This window comes from Marmota monax, unplaced genomic scaffold (genome assembly GCF_021218885.2).
Source record: "Marmota monax isolate L192 unplaced genomic scaffold, Marmota_monax_Labrador192_F-V1.1 WCK01_AAM20220418_F8-fsc00038, whole genome shotgun sequence".
In the NCBI taxonomy this organism is placed as follows: Eukaryota; Metazoa; Chordata; class Mammalia; order Rodentia; family Sciuridae; genus Marmota; species Marmota monax.
Genome location: NW_026692498.1, coordinates 3,739,818 through 3,758,579, shown reverse-complemented (window position 1 = coordinate 3,758,579; position 18,762 = coordinate 3,739,818). Strand labels below are relative to the sequence as shown.

Here is an 18,762-nt window from a genome sequence, read left to right as displayed (position 1 = left end):
AATATTGGGTGGCCAGTTAGCCAGCCATCGTGTGTTGGTGTGACACTGGGCATGGGCTTTGTACAAGGCGGACAAAAATGCACTTGTCCAGCTCTGGAGGTCAGACAGTTAACAAGAAAGAGGAGCGCAAGAGCCCAGCATGGAGCCACCATGCATAGCACGAGGTTGTGACTGCCTTCTGCTTTCCAAGATGCAGGTGGGCACCTTCTGTCAACGGCTGGCTCCCTTCTGTCCTGGAGGTGCAGGGACCTTGTGCTGTTGGCAACACTCATAGACCTGAAGAGCGTTAGTGGCTCTCCTGTCACCTGGGTTGCCTGAGGCCTTGCTTCTTTGTGGCACTTGCACAGTTTTCCTGTTGCCGGCCTTTCCATTTCAGTTGCCCCGGGAGCCAGCAAGTGGTTAGCCAGTGGTGGGCTAAGTGGCAGCCTGACTTGTGGTGTTTGACACAGCTTGCACACTCTGCAGCCCTGACTAGTTAGGGACATTTTAAACTCCCTGACAGCCTCATCCGTGGTTCTTCTCAGCTTTCCCAGGCGGCTTGTGGCCTGCCTCCTAGTTCTGTAATCCAGAGTGCTGGCTGGCAGTCTCTCTGCCTCCCTGCTGGTTTTGATTTCGTTCGTCATCTTGCACTGTCGCATCTGTCAGTCTGTAGTGGGTGGGTCCATGTAGCTCTCCTGCTGGCCCATCCCTATGCCCTCGAAAGTGCATCTGTGCTGGACGAGGGTGGCTAGTGCATAGTTGGGCTTTCTCTTGTTTTTTAAAAAATGGGTATTTTTAAGTAGGTGCAGGCATAGTGCACGTGATTCTTACTCAAACTGCTTAGGAGCTGCATGACTCATCAGTGAAGTGTTTCCTGTATTAAGAAGCAATCTAAGTGTAGAGTGAGTAGAAATTTTACAGGTACACTTTCTGGCTGTGGTGGTTGTGCTCAAGATAGGAAATCTCATCAACTCACTGAAAGCATCCCACTGCCTGTATTAGATGTTTTAAAATTAAAATATCTTCCATGAGTCATCAGATATGAAGATTCTACACAATTCCATGCTAACTTTTGCTGTTATATATTTGCACAGAATACCTTGCTTTAAATAATAGATTTATTTATATTTTAAATATTTTTTTAGTTGTAGATGGATATAATACCTTTATTTTATTTATTTATTTTTATGTGGTGCTAAGGATTGTACCCAGGACCTCACACGTGTGAGGCAGGTGCTTTACCACTGAGCCACAGCCCCAGCCCCCCAGGGTAGATTTATTTCTGAGAAGTTATAAATCAAATTTTAGGTAACGATTTTACATTAATGTCCAGTAGATGATTAGGTTTGTTTGATTTTATAATAGGTCTTGCAGTGACTTCTTGTCAATTAGAATAACACTTTTAATTACGATGTTTCTTACTAAAGAAAACTAAGTGGTGGAGAGATTTGGCTTAGAATAGGTGATTATCAGGGCCCTCATTATACAGAATGCCAGGTTTTAATAAATTGCACATGTTCAAATAGAATTTTACCTGGATAGTAATTTATCATGTTTCTCTGATGACTCTCAACTGGTTTTTGTTTAAATTCATGGTGGAAAATGTTCTATCTCAGTTGTTTTTCTCTGAATTCTCTCATGGATGCCTTTGCTATTATTCTGTCTTACTCTGTGCTAAACCTGGAGTCTTTGGACTGTGCAGTAAATCTGGCTTCTCTCCATTTCTTTGCACGCATCCGTCAGCCTAGCGACTTACGGAAGCACCGTAGAAAGGTAAATCACTTGTAACCTAACGTGCCATGAAGAATATCACATTTTACATGAGTGTGACGCTCTGCCATTGTGTGATAATGAATAACTTTTTAAATATTTTTTAAATTGTCAATGGACCTTTGTTTATTAATATATTTATATGTGGTGCTGAGAATTGAACCCAGTGCCTCACACATGCTAGGCAAGTGCTCTACTACTGAGCCACAATCCCAGCCCCCCCGAATAATTTATGTTTTAATAGACATGTTTAAGCCAACCCAGCACTTCACATGGGACTGTTCTATTGGACATAGTCTGTGGGACCCTGGGAAAGTAGAAGGGTTTGCTGTTTTCCTAGTGTTTGGGGTCTAATTGTTGCATGCTTTGCTCTAATAGACATAGCAGTTGAGATTTAAATACACGGCCCAATGGGAGCAGAGCCGTAGCAAGCAGTTTGGGGAGAACGGTTCACTGACAGCGTTGCGAGGCAGCAGTCAAATTGGCCTCCACACTGTCTTACTAACCCTCATGCACATCCCTGAGAGGCAGGGACCCTGTTGGTCCCCAGGTCCAGCTGTGAAAACTGTGGGAAGGTGACAGAGTAGTGCCAGAGGGTGTCTGCAGCCCCATGGTGAGAGGAGGCGCTCCTACTAGCCACCACGTTGGAGCACACCCCCAATTCAGCTGATTTGCACTTGGGTTTGGGTTTTGGCAGCAGGAGCTGCTTAGTGAGGAAGCAGCACCCAGGGCACTTTAGTGTGCAACCTGGAGCTCAGAGGGGTTCTGAGTGGGTGGCTGTCAGCTCAGCCCAGGTGTGTGTACAGAGAGCTGGGAGAGGCCAGCGCTGCTCACATGGGATTGCTTCCTGCTCTGCCGCAGTGTCACTAGTCAGACTGAGGTGACTCCCACTTTCCTGGCGCTTGTAGAAGAGGCTGAGGTGAACTGGTGGGTGCTGGCACCATGCCCTGCTGAGGAGTGCAGAGGGCAGAGTGCAGCCTGGTGGTGAGCCACAGGTGTTCCATAGGGTGCTACTGTTAGCAGCTCTGCAGTGGGGCAGGCCTTGCTGAGGGACCTTGAGAGGCCATCATGTCTTTTCTTGGCAGCCGGGAAAGGGTGCTAGAAATTGAACCCAGAGCTTTGGGCAGGCTGTGCTTAGCCTGTGCTCTGCCACTGAGCTACACCTGAGCCCATTCTGGCTTTTTCTGCCTTATGATTAATATGATTAGGAAAAGATGCAGAGTTTACCAAGTTTCTGGTAAAGAGCATGTCTTACATGAACTCAGCTCCATGTTGCCCTGATCCACTTGGTTTATTGGAGCCACTCTGGAGCTGTACTGGGATCGGTGCACTTTACCTAGTCCCATTATGAAAGAAGCTCGCTGTTCAAGTCCTGTTGTGTGAACAGACCCTGCCTTGTATGTTCCACGGACTCTAGTCCTACTTCAGGCCCCGAAAATGCAAACCGCAAAACAGGACTGCCTGGACCTCAAAGGGCTTCACCTGTCGCTATGGTCACCGCTCTGTGGTCTCTTTTGGTGCATATGCACACGCAGTGGTCCACGGCATGGAACCCTGTTGTTAGAGAGACCCTCTCATGACGTACCCAGGATTAGTTTACCTAAGCCACAAGGAGCAAGTGGTTTAAATTGCTTTTCGGTGCTTCTGGTTCCAGTGTCCAGTCTAGACCCTGAGAAACCCATGCCACACATTGTCTGGGTTGGTTCCAGGCTGTTCGTTGCCTTTTTTTCCCTCATAAACAAAAAGGTACTGACACTTGACACAAACGTCTTTCCCCTCCCTCGAGTTCTGTGTTCTTCCTCACTGAGGGTGATGTTATCCTCTTCAGTGGATGAGGGTGTGGTTTGCAGACAGTGACCAGGTCCTGGCTGCTCTTCGGTGATTGTCCTGGATGTGCCTCGGGCTTTGGGGAGGGCAGAGCCTGGGGCTGAGGGAGGAGGTCGTGGCAGCCCTGTGTCTGCCTGGATCCCCAGGCTCACTGTCCTGGAGGCAGGCTCTGAGTCAGTGGCTCTGTGCTGTGGGTGCTCCGTGGTCCCGCTTCTCCTGGACTGAACAAAGCCTTCTCTGCTGGGTAGAAAGTATAGCTGATGGGTTTTCAAGTAGGTTTAGGATTATAATGTAAGGCTAAGGGCTCTGTGATTTTTTTTTTTTTTTAAACAAACTACTGTTTACTAATCTTGCTCTTATTTTACCCCCTTAGTTACCAGCTTCCAGGGAAGAGGTACGAGATGACAAGGCCACTATCAAATGTGAAACCTCCCCACCCTCTTCCCCGCGATCACTGCGGCTGGACAGGCTGCACCGAGGGGCCTTGCATGCAGCTAGCCAGGAGGACATCAGGGACATACGAAAGTAAGCAGAGAGCTGGGCACAGTGGCATATGCCTGTAATCCAAGATATGCTCAAGAGGCGGAGGCAGGAGGATTGCAAGTTCAAAGCCATAACTTGCTAATTTAGAGAGGCCTTAAGCAACTCAGCAAGACTCTGTCTCTAAATAAAATACAAAAAGGCCTGGGATATGGCCCAGGGGTTAAGCACTCCTGGGTTCAATCCCTGGAACCAAAAAAAAAAAAAGAAAGTAAGCACTGAGGTCCGCAGCCACACCTAAGCCACACCTAAGCCACACCTAAGCAGGGTGCACTGCCTGGTCCCCGGAGCCTCTGCCCACCTGCTTTGCTCATCATCCCTGATGCGATGCCTCAAGAAACCTTAGTGTATCCAGGTGTGGGGGCATAGCCCACGACCTCAGCTGCTTGTGAGGCCCAGGCAGGAGGATGCCAGGTTCAAAGCCAGCCCTGTCTCAAAAACAAACAGAAGAGTAAAGAGGGCTGGGCATGTAGCTCAATGATAGGACACCCTGGGTTCAACCCCCAGTATAAGAAATAGGCCCACTGAAAAGTAAATACAGCACATGGCATACATGATTGTTATAAGAATACACTATAACAATCATGATATAGAAGCTCTGTTTATGATCTCCAAGCTGTTTTAAATGCACCTGTGTCAATTTCATTGATAAAGTCACAGAATTGAAAATTTGGGACCTTAATGGGTTAATTAATCTTTTCTTGAAAAAAAAAATGTGAATTTAGAGAATTACCAATGGATTCTAGTTGACAATTATTACTAAAAGCTTTACCTACAAGTGATTATTACCTAAAAGCCATAGGCCCACCTAGCAGAAGAAGCCATGTGTTTGGACAGAGTCCCCTAAGATCAGCACTTTTAGGAAACTTCATTTCTCAGATTCTAGTAGGCTTCTGTCCTGATGGAGTGTGCTAGGGAGATGGTGGGTTCTGGATGGTGCCCTCTGCACCCAGGTCGGATGCCACATCATCCTTACCCTTGACTCAGTGCTTTCCGTCAGGAGGTCAGTAAGCTGGTGGCTCAGGCATTCCTCACACTGCCATTTATGGAGCCTCTGCCCTGCGCCAGGCAGTGTGTGCTGGAGGCGCACATGTGAGCCCGGACCACAGCCCCACAGGTAGCTGGCGCTGCTCCTGCTTTCTGGCTAGGGGGAGCGGTCCCCAGGGAGCCTGTGGAGCTGCTGGGAAGGTGGGGACTCACAAGGGTGTACTCTTCCTGCTGCTGCGCCCCCTTTTCCGCCGGCCTGGAAGTGTCCTCAGTGGCTGGAAGGAGCCTCTGTGCAGGAGGCCAAGTGCCACATCACAGTGCCTCATGGCTTTGGAGAAACGGGTCTCACAGAGCACCAAGGGGAGCCTACGTGACTGCGTTTGGCAGCTGAGTGGGAGAGGGCTGGAAAGGTTTCTGGGAGTGTGAGGAAGAAATACCGCAAGTGCAGTGTGTGTGTGGAGTGCTGGGTCCTGCAGGTCCCTGATAAAGAGCCTTGTCTTTCCTTGAAGCTCCACCGGCTCCCAGGATGGCCCTGTGAGCAATCCCAGCAGTAGCAACAGTAGCCAGGACTCACTTCACAAAGCCCCAAAGAAGAAGGGCATCAAGTCGTCTATTGGCCGCTTGTTTGGCAAGAAAGAAAAGGGCCGACCTGGACAGACTGGCAAGGAACCTTCAGGACAAGGTTGGTGTTTGCAGCAGCCTTCTGCACAGCCAGGGGTGGGAAGGTCGGTGAGCTCACTGCGCCTGCTGGGTGACCAGGAGCCCCACACCTGTCCCAGCAGAAGGTTCTCCAGCGGGCAGTGGTCGCTCTAGGCCACGTGCTCACAGAGACCAGCTTACCGCCTGGAGTTGTATGCGCTGTTGGGGTATGCTGAGAGCGCCTTCGGAACTCTCCACATGGTACTTGCAAGACTCAGCCTCTTGTTGGGAACACGCAGCTTTGCCAAATGGACTCGCTCTCAATGCAGGACTTCTCTGCTTCCTTGCAGCTGGTGTTTCAGAGACAGAAAACTCATCTCAAGATGCACTGGGACTTAGCAAATTGGGAGGACAGGCTGAAAAAAATCGCAAACTTCAGAAAAAGTAAGCTTTTTATCATTCTCCATCTCACAGTCAGTTTCCAGGGTTGATAGCGTTTGTGCTTTAGCTTTATCAGATACCTCTAGCTGTGTGTGTGTGTGTGTGTGTGTGTGTGTGTATGTGTATCTTTATCTTTTCAAGAGATCAGCCTAAAGCCTGGGTAAGGCTTTTTGAAGGACCGAGAGCATTTATAAAACTTTGAAAGAACGCACCTGTCAATACCCAGTCCACTTGGGAAAGTGGACTAGAGAGGGGCAGAGGAAGGGTTGGCTCTGCCCTGCACACTTAAAAGAGTCTGAATCCTGGCTCTGCCCGGGTCAGCTCTGTGGCTCTGGAAGTTTCTCAGCCGCATTGTACTTCCGTTTTCTCATCTGTAAGGCAGGATTAATCGGTGCTCATACCTTGTTGAGGGCCACAGCCGAGTCGGAATGCCCCCTGGCATTTTGCCAGAAGTAATGCTTGAGAGGCGAGCCATTAAGATGATGCTGGATTGATTCAATTGTATATAGACCCCTGCTGTCCGCCTCTAGCACCCGCTACCTTGGAGTTCCTGTTGAGTTCTCTGAGGGGTTCCCAGAGTGAGTGCATGCGCAGCCTGGTGGAGGGAGTTCCTGGAGGGAGTTCCGGTTGGTGTGTGTGGTGTGCCTAGGAAGGCTGCATGGGTGGCGTTTGGGGGAGTTCAGAAATAAAGCTTGTTCCTGCTTGAGTGGCTCGTGATTTGTGCCCAGCCAGACTGTGGCAGTACCTCAAGTGGCTTTTGTCAGTTTGAGGGATGATGTGCACACACCCAGGGCTCTAAACTCTGCCACCAAGTCCTGCAGGAGCTGCAGTGTGGTATTGCCCTGTGACTGTTGTGGGCAGTCTGGAGTGCCCTTGCTACACTGCTATTTCTCCTCCTTTTGTTTTTATGCTCTAGATTTTGTGATTTAATTATTTAGTTTTATTCTAAACTTCAGTTTTGAAGGTCTGGATAGCTCAGTGGTAGAGCATTTGCTTTAGCATGCATGAGGTCCTGGGTTCAGTTACCAATACTGCAAACAAACAACCAAAAAAAAAAAAAAAAAAAATCAAGCACCTGAATGTTATTTTTCTAGTATTAGGGATTGAACCCAGAGTGCTTTACCATTGAGCTAAGTCCTCAGGCATTTCTCTTTTTTTGAGGCAGTTCTCACCAAGTTGCTGGGGCTGACCTGGAATTTGTGATCCCCCTCCCAGGATTATAGGCGCTCCTGACACCACTCCTCACCATGTTTTCTCTTTCTAGGTGCTTTTTCTTTTTTTCTATTGGGGAATGAACCTAGGGACACTTTAACTGAGCCACATTCTCAGCCCTTTTTATTTTTATTTAGAGACAGGGTCTTGCTGAGTTGCTTAGGGCCTTGCTAAGTTGCTGAGGCTGACCTTGAACTCGAAATCCTCCTGCCTCAGCTTCCTGAGTTGCTGGGGTTATAGGTGTGTGCCACTGTGCCACCCAGTAAATTAAGTCTTGATTCAGAAAAGAAGAAATAGTTGGAATGGCTTTGGACAGAGGCACAGTAGTTATCGGGGTGCCCTAGAGCAAGGGCAAGGAGGAGCAGTGTGTTTGAAGCTCTGGCTCTTCTCTGATTGGAGCAGGTGTGTGTGTGCTGACCGCGTTCAGAACCAGAGTCAGGTGGGTGCGCTGGCTGCCTTGACACAGTGTTGCCATGCGCTGATGAGGGAAACGCAGAACCAAACCCCTCGAGCAGTGAGACAGACAGTGCGACATGCATGTGCCAGGAGCTTGAACTGCAGACAGCCCAGCTGAGCTGTCAAGTGACTGTCCCCAGGGTAGGTATAAGTGGAAGGAACTGAAAGTGGGGTGGTCACTCCAACCTTGGGACAGGGTGAAAGTTGACAGGTTCTTTGGGAAACATCATGTGGCCGCTCCTCAGCGTCCTGAGGAACCCACAGTGGCCTGGTGCTCAGGGCCAAGGCCCCAGGATGGTGATGAGGCCTATGGATCCTTGGCCGGAGGCCAGGTGGCCATTAGCCCCTAGAGTTTCCCGTTGTGGAATCTGCTTGCTGTCCTCCTGTTACTCAGAACTGGGAGGACTGTCACACCGTGGACGTCACTGCAGGTGAAACAGCATTCTGCTAGCAGCACTGCAGGAATGCTTAGACGCTGGCCCCTGTAAGTGGAAACTTGTAGAACCCCCTTGAGCACACAGTCAGATCTGAACATTCTACCTTGAACTATGGGAGAACGGTTCTGCATCACCTAGGTAGTCTCGCTTTGGCTATGTGAAGCTTAAAATAAATACTAGGTCTTTTGCCTCTGGAACTATGCTAGGAAAATTTGCCCCCTAGATTCTGCTCATGAGTTTCATTTCACATCTTCCTACTTACTGTAATAAAAACGGCAAGTCTGTGGTGGTGCCACTTGTCCATCCCCCCTCTGCCCTCACCCCACCCTCATGTTCCACATGCAGGAAATCATATAAGTTTCCCCAAAGTTTTCACTGTTGTCTCAGTTTATTCTGTGATTCCCAGGAGGTGTGTCTGAGCACTTAGATTCAGGACAGCCTTGATCTGCACCAGTGTGTGCTTACAGTTAGGAATATCAAGGTGCCGCAAGAAATCAAGCTCTTGCTCAAAAGTGGGTAGGCAAGGTGAATCTTGACTCCTGCCAGAGGGCTAGCAGGTGCACCACGGTGGCATGCCACCTGCTTATATCTCTAACCTAGTGCATCGCTGCCCTTCATCCTGGTTGGAGGAGTTCAGGTTATAGTCTATGTGTGACTGGCTAATTTTAAAATTGTGGCAGGCAAAGGGAAGGGCTGTAATTAAAATGGTTATTGGATTAAATTAAGGCTGAATACTATATTCTGAAAATGGATCACTGGACTTTCTGTTTCTCACAGATCCCCTCACTCCTCCACCTCTCTCCTCCTCTCCCCCATCTCTGTCTCTCTTTTTTCTTTTATACCAGGGATTGAACCCAGAGGTGCTTAACTACTGAGCCACATCCCCAGCCTCCTCCCCCTTTTTGGGTACCAGGGATTGAACTCAGGGGTGCTTGACCACTGAGCCACAACCCCAGCCCTATTTTGTATTTTATTTAGAGGCAGGGTCTTGCCGAGTTGCTAAGCACCTTGCCGTTATTCAGGCTGGCTTTGAACTCACAATCTCCTACCTCAGCCTCCTGAGCCCCTGGGATTACAGGTGTGCACCACGACGTGCCCTGCAGCCCTTTTTATTTAGAGACGGGCTTATTAAGTTGTTTCAGACCTAAGATGCGAGGCTGGCTTTGAACTTGTGATCCTCCTGCCTCAGCCTCCTGAAGTTCCGGGATCACAGATGTGTGCCAACCGCACCCAGCCCCTTCTCTTTTTATACCTCTTTTTTTTTTTTTTTTAAAGATAGAGAGAGAGAGAGAGAGAGAGAGAGAGAGTGTGAGTCAGAATTTCAACATTTATTTTTTAGTTTTCGGTAGACACAGCATCCTTGTTTGTATGTGGTGCTGAGGATCGAACCCTGGGCCGCACACATGCCAGGCAAGCGCCCTACCGCTTGAGCCACATCCCCAGCCCTTTTTATACCTCTTGATTTCATTTTCATTGTATACTTTGGTGTTGCCATCCATCCTAGACTTTTAGGTGGAAATCGTCCATGGTAATGAGCTCTCCCCTTATAGCAGTTTGGGTAGCCATCTTTGATCAGGAGTACTTGCCAAGGTCCTTTCCAGCCTAGTTGAAGCTTCTCTTTCAGGTTTTGATTCAAACAAAGTCTCCAGGCTGGCAGTGGTAAATTGCAGACTCCAGAAGGGGAGTCTAAGCAGCAGCTCCTAATAACCATACGGGGGGTGGGGGACACACAGATAGGTCTCCAGTTGACTCAGAACAGACTGTGACTCTGACAGAGCTTTTTGTGGTATTTGTTAAGCACCCATATTTAAAAACCCTTCCTTTAAACTTCCAGGTTTTACTTACTTTTGGGAGGACTGACACAAATGTATATCTCCAGTTATATTAAAAGAACCATTGTCTTTCCTTTTAAATACCCATGGATGGATGTGCTTTGGTTATACCCAAGTGATCAAGACCAAGTTGGTCAACACTGACCTTGTCCTTGTCTACTCTTAGGCTCAACTGAGATTCCACAGGAGGACTCTTGGGACCGTGTGAGAAGCCTCTAGGCTCCTTAAGCCTTTCCTCTACCAATTGTACCATCTGCCAGGATGGATTAGGGTCTTGCTGACCACACATGGCTTCCCTTGGAAATCAGGGACATTTCCCCCTCCAGTGACCCTCCTCTTTGCAGAAGCCACTGGTTGGCTCTCCATTCTTTAGGGTCCTCTTGATCTAGAGGTCAGGTGACTCACCAGAGTCATAGCATTCTCCCTTTAGAGGAGTGCCATCTTTCCCTGGGTCCTGGCTCACCTCAGAGGGCAAGGGCCAAAATATTGGATACTTTTTCCTTGGCCTTTTATTTCCTTGCCTTTGGTTCCCAAGTTTGGGTCTTAAACATCCAGCAGGTCAGTCTCACCATTGACTTTAGTGTCTGTGATCTTGTAATTGTCTGTTCCATCTAACTGGGACTAGGGTTCGTAAGGGAGATCAGCCTTATGTTCTGCTCTGTCCTATATGTGATGGCTTATTGAATTAACTCAGGTCGATCTCTTAGGAGAACCTGTTTCAAACCACTGACATCTAAAAGTTATAAAGTTCTATAAGGAAAGTACAAAATGAAATTAACAAGACAGAAAAATATACTCAGTTTGTATAATAGCTTTAAACCAAGAAACATAATTTCTGTAATAACAGTGATATAGCTTTGGTATCTATTTTGTCTCCACAAAGACATATAGATTTATCAGCTCAATCACATATGAGACCCTTTACAAATTTTACTTTGTTTTAACACTCCCTTATCTTAAAACCTCACATACCTTTTATAATTTTCCTAACCCTTTAACTTAGTTTTGTATTGTATCCCTTGGTTATTTAGAAATCACAGTGATCTTTCTTTCAATAAGTCTAGCCTCTTTACATGGAACCCTCCTGACACAGGGCAGGGTGCGAGGCAGAGCCTCATCTCAGGTCAGGTGGGGCTCTTGACAAATCACAAAAGATTACATCTAAAACATGAATCAGAAACTAAGACAGCTTCTAATTTTATTTTTGTGGGAAAAGTGGCAAAATGCTTCTATGTTTTAGAAGTCAGGCCCTTCTTATTACCTTTCAAAAATCCATTTAGGGCTGGGGACATAGCTCAGTTGGTAGAGTGCAACTGGGTTCAGTCCTCAACACCACACACACACACACACACCAAATAAATAAATAAATTCCCATCGCAGTGTAAAGAGTAACACAAAAATTTATATATAACTTGATAACAGGTTACCTTTATCCAGTTAAAGAACATGAAATTATATAAATAAATTCCAACCAAATTTGATACTCTTATATAAATCTGAAGGAGGTCATTGCCACAGACGGTCTTAGTCTGGAGAGCACCAACTTGGTAAGTACTCTCACAAGCTTTACTTTTTTGGTAGCCACACTCCCAGCCCTTTTCATTTTCACTTGGAGACTTACCTCACTTCACTGCACTGCTGAGGCTGGCTCGTGCGAGTCTAGCTGTAAGACGGAGGTGGACTTTGTGCTTCCCTCAAAAGCCATCTCTCCCTGTCCTCCAATTGGCATTTGGGCTGGAATTGGGTATGGAACGTTTAGGCCTTTCCCCAGGGTTTGAAGGTCAAGGCCTCCGGGTCTGAGTGCTTGTGCCAGGTGGAAGGTCACCATCCAGAAGACAAGGGGACGAGGCTTCCCTCGATCTGCTGTGGACTTCGGAGTTGTAGGTGACCACCCCTTGAGGCCTGACGTAGACTCTTGCTTTGGCTTCATTAGTTGCTCCTTGTTGATGTTGACAATAACAAAAGGGAATAGTAGGTGGAGTAGGAAGAAGAGAGAAAACTCCTGCCACGTGGGAGGGGGCCTTGATACCAGGAAATAAAGAAAAAGAAGAACCACCCATGTTGGTGTGCAAGCTTAGGGCTGATATGGTTTTGGGGTGTGAGCATGGCTCAAAATAGATTTACACAGGCATTGAAAAGGGGTCAAGGCTGTGGTGGTGTCCTTTAGGCTGCGTTTAAATCCTTCCTGCACCTCCCATCTGGGCTCATCTCCACTTCACCCCCACCCCACCCCACCAGAGCTGGCTGGAGTGTTCCCACAGGTGGGCCTCATGGTCATCTGCATTGAAAAAGGCCTTGATGGTGCCCATTAGTACTTCCACTGGTCAGCCTCCTGGTGTGGTCTCTGCTCTTGAGCCCGACCTCAGTTGTGGCCCATCACTTCAGATTACTGACCACTGACTGTCATTGTTCACCAGCAATTGGATGGCCACCTAGAAAACCATGTGGGTTACTAGTTTTCAAGACATCTTTATTCTTACTGACGTAAGTTGACCCTTTCTGTTAAAGCTGTGTGTAAGTCAAGTGAGCAGGAAGGCATCTGCTCCACTCCTACATGAGGGCTCATTGACCTCTGAGCTGCTTGGCACTGTGTTCATGAATGTGGCACTCCCACTGTCCCCACTGTGCATATGGAAGCTTTCCATTATTCTTCCCTGTCACTACGCTTAGAGTTTTTATTCTCCATTTTTTTATAGGTTTCTGTAATTAAATTTCCCTTGTGTCCTCAGCCCCCACTCCCCACCACTGGAGGGTCTTTGTACACACCCACTGGTGCTCAGTCCCCCGGATGGGGAATTTCTTGCACCTCGCATTTTGTTCCCTGGATGTCCCAGCCACCAAGGTTGTGCTTCTGTCTCCAGCTAAGAGCAGCTATTCCCACCGTGGTCTGGTCACAGTGTCACCTGGTCACAGTGGTGCTTGCTTGCTTGGGCCCTCCTGCATTGCCACTCCACTTTGGATTAGGGTCCCTTGCCAGCCCGAGGGATCAGTTTCCTCCCCTGCTCCAAAGCCACAGGAACAAGGCCTTCCTCTAGGGAGGAGTACCAGGACCCCTGTGCACATGGAGCTCCACACTGGGCCCAGAATGGTGAAAAATAGCAGGGCGCCCCAGGGATCAACCTGTTCTCAGCAGTGGTGGACAAGCCTTCACCCCTGCCAGGAGGGCTGTGTGGAACCTGGCCAGCAAGTACACCTGGGCTTCACCTTCACTTGGGGAGTTCAGGGTTACAGTCTGCGCAAGAGGCTAATTTTAAAATTGGGGCAGGCAAAGGGAAGGGCTGTATTAAAATGGCTCAGCTGGATCCAGTTAAGGCTGAGTGCTGTGTTCTACAGTGGGCCGCCAGACTTCCTGTTTCTCACATTCCCTTCCACACCAGGAGTGTGCAGTCACGCGGGTGTGCATGATGGTGGGCAGGCCACTTTCTCTGGAGCTGTGCTCTTCAGATCTGTGCCACTCCCCCTGGATGCCAGGCTCTGTGGTGGTGTGCCTATGGCAGGGTGTCTGAGAGTGACTTTCTTTGTGTCCTGTGGTTAGGCACACGGCATCTGTGTAAGTTCTGAAACATCCCATCAAGATAACAGAATTTCAAAGAGCCGGGGCTGCTCATCTGACTACGCGGGCCATTGTGTTTCTGTTGGTAGACTGAGATGAAGTGGATTTTAGGGGATCTGCTCTCTTTATGAAGGTGGACAATATTTGTTATCCAGAGATAGGTGTGATAGAGGATATAGTTTAACACTTTGTTGCCACTGGTTTTTAAAATTAAAGTAGCTTCTCAGAAGCACTTCTTGTTAGGAGTGGCTCGACCCTGGGACCTGCTTCTCCCTGCTGAACCAGCATGCTGCTGCTGCTGCTTTCTCAGGTCATTCCAAGGACACTTGGGACTTGCTGGTGAGCTCATCCCATGCCGCCCGAGACGCTCGCAGAGCTCAGGCAGAATGGGCACTCGAGGTGCTCATCTGGCTGTGTGCACAGCTTCCAGAAATCCCCGTGTAGCATCACCAAGACCCGGTCTTGAGGTGCCCTTCCTGCTTTTCTGTGGCACTGTAGTGTGCTCACCGATCGTAAGTCCCCTGCTCCAGGTTGCATGGTGTGGGCATTGGTGGTCGCCAGGCTCAGGCTCCAGCTGAGTTTCCCCAGAGGTGTCTCCTGTCAGCTGAGCATTGCCTCCATCTCTTCCCGGGTGCTGTGGTGCCTATGGAAGTGCCTGTCACACCAAGAGCTGCCTCTGAGAGAATATCTAGCCTTTGTGCAGAGCACCTGTTGGGAAGGGTGTGTCCCAGAGTGGGGAGCTCAGCATGTAGCATGCAGCCCACCCAGGCTTCTTGACACAGTTTTGCCATTTGGCTTATGCCCAAATTACAAAATGTGTGTTATTATCCAAAAATGATACGGTCTTCCTTTTTTACATGGTCTGTTCCCCGTAGAATTTAGCATATTTCTAAAATATCTGTCTCCTCCGACTGTAGGTGTATTTTTGTCTTAATGTTTCTTAGCACCATAGGAGACTGAGCCCAGGCTGGTGCGTGGGAGGTGAGTGCCTACCACTGAGCTGCCCCCCAGCCCTCTAGCTCTCATTGTCAAGCAGGAGGTCCTGTTGGGCTGCATTAGAGCACTTACTTTAAAATTCAGCCTCGGGGCCAGGATGTGATCCTGACAGAGAGGCTGGATCTCGAGAGAAGGATCCCTATATCCCTGGCCATGTGCCATGGGGCCTGGCAGCCTGGCACTCATCACCTGGTGCAGAGGGCCCTGGCGCGAGTCCTGTGTTGAGCGCAGAAAGCGGGGGATGCAGGATCTCACTGTTCCGGAAGGAAGCAATGGCTCCAAGAACCAGTGCACAAAAGCTCCGGCACTTTGTTCTGGGGCCACAGAATGGGGCCAGTAGTAGCACCTCTTGTCACCACCCTGGAATAGTGGCAAATTACTGAGTTTTTTTAGAGCAGAATTGGGTGCTCTTGGCCCGAGGTGCAGAGAGAGCTGCGCACTCTAGAAAGAGTCCTGTTACTGTGTTCCAAGGTTTGGGTCTAATGGCCAGAAGAGTTCTTGTTTTCTTGAAAACTGAGCAGTAAAAGAAGAGTTAAATATTGATCATAATGCCAGGCATGGTGGCACTCACCTATACTCCAGTAACTCAGGAAGGTGAAGCAGGAGGAGCGCAAGTTCAAGGCATCCTCACCAACTTAGTGAGACCCTCTCTCAAGATAAAAATAGAAAATGGCTGAGGGTGTGGCTCAGTGGAAGAATATCCCTGGGTTTGATCCCCGATACTTAAAAGATAAAGGAACAATATCTGTCATACTTATTTTTGTAATTGTGGTAGAGAAAATGGGTAGTTTGGTTGTTGACACGTGATGGCGTGCATAGACGGGTGCCCTTACCTAGATGGGAAGTCAAGTAAATGGGTGTGCTCTGTGTGCTCTGTGTAGCTGTTCAGCCTGTACAAGTCACCATTTTGGAAAAGTCGCTGCCTGTGTTGGGGCACGCTTAGCAGCAAGTGACCCAGCTGCCTAGCTCCAAGGCCCACTGCAAAGCAGGGAAGTGGTTGATACCACCAGCACCACAGGGAGGAGTGGGCTGGCCGTGCCAGTGCCCTTCAACACGGGCCTTCTCCCCGAGAAAATTGGAGCTCTGGTGTTTCCACCTGGGGTGGTAGCACAGGTCAGGTGCCAGTTTGGTTCACGGAAGCCCAGTAGGAGAGGCAGCCAGGATGGCCAGAGGCCTGGGCCAGCACCCCTCTGGGTTGGTTCCACCTGTTCCTAATGTCTGGGACCGTGGTGTGCAGTGTCCTACCTCCACTGCCTTCTCCTTCCCAGAGCTGCATTCTCTCCTTGATCCTGGTCCCTGAAGCCCAGAGGGGCTGTCGCAGGGTGCCGTAGTCATTGCCTAGAGCAGCGCATGCCTGGCCCCAGGGCTGGGGACTACTCTGCCACCTGCTGTCTCATCAAAGTCACTGGCAAAGTGCCAAAGGCGTGTGACCTATTTAGTCCACGTCATGAAGGACACCTCCCAGGGAGTGACCCCAGGGAGGCTCACCCAAGAGTGATCTGCACTGCGCAGTGTGGCTTCCCCGAGCCATTAATTAGGTCGTAGCCGCTGTCCTGAGGAGGTTGCCTACGCAGGACTCCTCCCCTCGCTGCTGCCAGATTGGCTCCTGGGGCCTCCACGCCCTCCTGTCCAGCGCGCCCTCCTGTCCAGCGCGCCACTCGTCTACTGGCCTTGGTTTCCTCTGTTCATGAATGGCTCTCTTGTTTCAGTTCAGAAACCTTGGTGTTTGTTATTCTACCTGAGATCAAAACACTCACTGCTTTCTTGGTATAATCACTGTTAGCTAATTTAACGCCTATTATCCCCAGAAGCCTACTGGTGACCTCAGGAACTCTTTTTTTTAAATTTCCGCTGCAGCGTCTCAGGAAGGTAAACTGTGATTGTGCCTCTAGGGTGGAAGAAAAGGCCATGACTGTTGAAGGTTATTGACAGGCCAGTGTTTATCTTTAGCAATAAAATAGTTTATGAAATATTCTGCACATATTATTGCAGAAAGATAGCTGACTAAAGGTAACCTAGGAATTTAAAAATGACTTGAGCCCACTGCAGTGGCACATGCCTGTAATCCCAGCAACTCTGGAGGCTGAGGCAGGAGGATCACATGTTCAAGGCCAGCTTCAGCAACTCAGTGAGACCCTGTCATGAAATAAAACATTAAAAGGGGGCTGGAGTTGTGGCTCAGCGGTAGAGCACTTGCCTAGCATGTGCGAGGCCCTGGGTTCAATCCTCAGCATCACATAAAAATAAATAAATAAAGGTATTGTGTGCAGCTATAACTAAAAAATATTTTAAAAACCCCACACATTAAAAGGGTCGGGGGATGCAGCTCAGGGATGAATCACGCACCCCTGGCTTCAATCCCCAGTACCAAAAAAATATGAAAGTAAGTCAAGGAGGACACTGTGTGGCTCAGTGGTAGAGCTCGTGCATGGCCATGGGCTCCATCCCTGGCACCAAATTAAAGGGAGAAAGCCGACTCGGGAGTGTCCTGATGGCAAGCCCACACAGGGGCCCCTCCTCTCGGCTGGCCTGTTTCTAAGTGTCAGTGTAGGTGACCACATGAAGTCAGAGGGGTTTCTTCGTGCTTCTAGAGTACTAGCTCCAGTGTAGACATGTCACTTGAAGATGGCAGCATGGCGAGTCATGACACAGTCCCACCACCCCACATGCCTCCTCATGTCACCCTGTCCTGAGTTCTGGAGAGGAAGCCTACGGGCCAAACCAGAACCACCCAGGGACACACTCTGGCCAAGGCTGCAGAGCCGAATGGCAGTGTGCAGGAAAACCGGCGTCATCGCTCACTTGCTTTAGATCGCAACGTTTTTAGTGTTAAAATCTGTGGTGTTCTCCATTTCTAAAACTCTTCACCAAGCGTGGTTTCCTCTTCGTAGACATTTTTCTTCACTGTTTAGAGAATGGATAAGTGGATGTGAGGACTGCAGTGAAAGCCCCTGCCCACTGAGGAGACGGTGGCTCCATGGAATCAGGGGTCGCCTGCTGTTCCTCGCCCCGGTGTCCTCGGTGGCACGTGCAGCTGGCTGGGTGGATGTTGCTGATAGCATCAGGCTGCGGGGGACTGAGGGGAATGAGAATGTCTGCTGCTGCCCCTTTGAAGTGCTCAGAGAGGGCACTTGGCAGTTCGTTCACATGGGTGCTGATGGTGCCAGTCTGTCCTCAGTGTCTCCTTGTTCTGTTCGCAGGCATGAGTTGCTGGAGGAGGCCCGGCGGCAAGGCTTACCATTCGCGCAGTGGGACGGACCGACGGTGGTCGTGTGGCTGGAGGTGCGCTGGGAGTGGAGCCGAGGGCCTGTCCCAGGCAGGGGCAGCTGTGGTGCTCATCCCCTGCATTAACGCTCTGCCTTGCCCACTCTGTCTCCAGCTCTGGGTTGGGATGCCCGCCTGGTACGTGGCTGCCTGCCGAGCAAACGTGAAAAGCGGGGCCATCATGTCAGCCCTGTCCGACACCGAGATCCAGCGGGAGATTGGCATCAGCAACCCTCTGCACAGGTTGAAGCTGCGGCTGGCCATCCAGGAGATCATGTCGCTGACCAGCCCATCTGCCCCTCCCACGTCGAGAACGGTGCGTTTAGCGGGGTTCAAGGGAGGGTCCTCCTGTTCTCCGGGGAGAAGGAACCCTGCCCTCAGAGGTGCTTTCCAGTTAATAAGCACACTACCCAGGGTGGCTCTGATTCAGAGTTGCAGTGTTTAGATACCCCAGAGATTGCCATTAGGGAGCTGAGTGGTCCAAAGGAACTTGACCAAATGTTGGTTGTGAAAGCACAGCTAGAAAGGCCTCGTTTAAAAATAAACAAATATGAATCTATCAAAATTGAATCAGTCTAAGGGCTTTTGGGGAGGGAAAAATAATTAGCATTTTAAGTACATGCTTTATATAAAACTTGGAATTTCATTTTCTATTCCATAGTGGAAAGTAAATGATCAGCGTTTGCACTGTACAAAAGGACACTTGTGAAAAGCACATGGTGGGTGTGAGCGTTCTAAGGTGTTATCAGAGAACGCACATAGGGCAGTACCCAGTAATCCTGGGCTGTGCCCTCGAGCTCCTGCCCTGTGGGTGGAGGGCTAGCCGTGG

General features: G+C 49.3%; 1 protein-coding gene across 9 annotated transcripts in view; it reads left to right on the top strand.

Moving 5' to 3' along the window:
* Ppfia1 (PTPRF interacting protein alpha 1) overlaps nt 1–18,762 on the top strand; it is an 89,773-nt gene that overhangs the window by 55,656 nt on the left and 15,355 nt on the right. For 6 of the 9 annotated variants that reach the window (XM_058579443.1, XM_058579441.1, XM_058579442.1 and 3 more), the window contains 6 exons: nt 1,723–1,752; nt 3,950–4,101; nt 5,613–5,785; nt 6,093–6,186; nt 17,870–17,951; nt 18,049–18,249. In XM_058579443.1, the coding sequence (XP_058435426.1) occupies nt 1,723–1,752; nt 3,950–4,101; nt 5,613–5,785; nt 6,093–6,186; nt 17,870–17,951; nt 18,049–18,249 (732 nt within the window). The remainder of the gene's footprint in view (nt 1–1,722; nt 1,753–3,949; nt 4,102–5,612; nt 5,786–6,092; nt 6,187–17,869; nt 17,952–18,048; nt 18,250–18,762) is intronic. The other 3 variants (XM_046444937.2, XM_046444935.2, XM_058579439.1) reach the window with 1 other exon arrangement.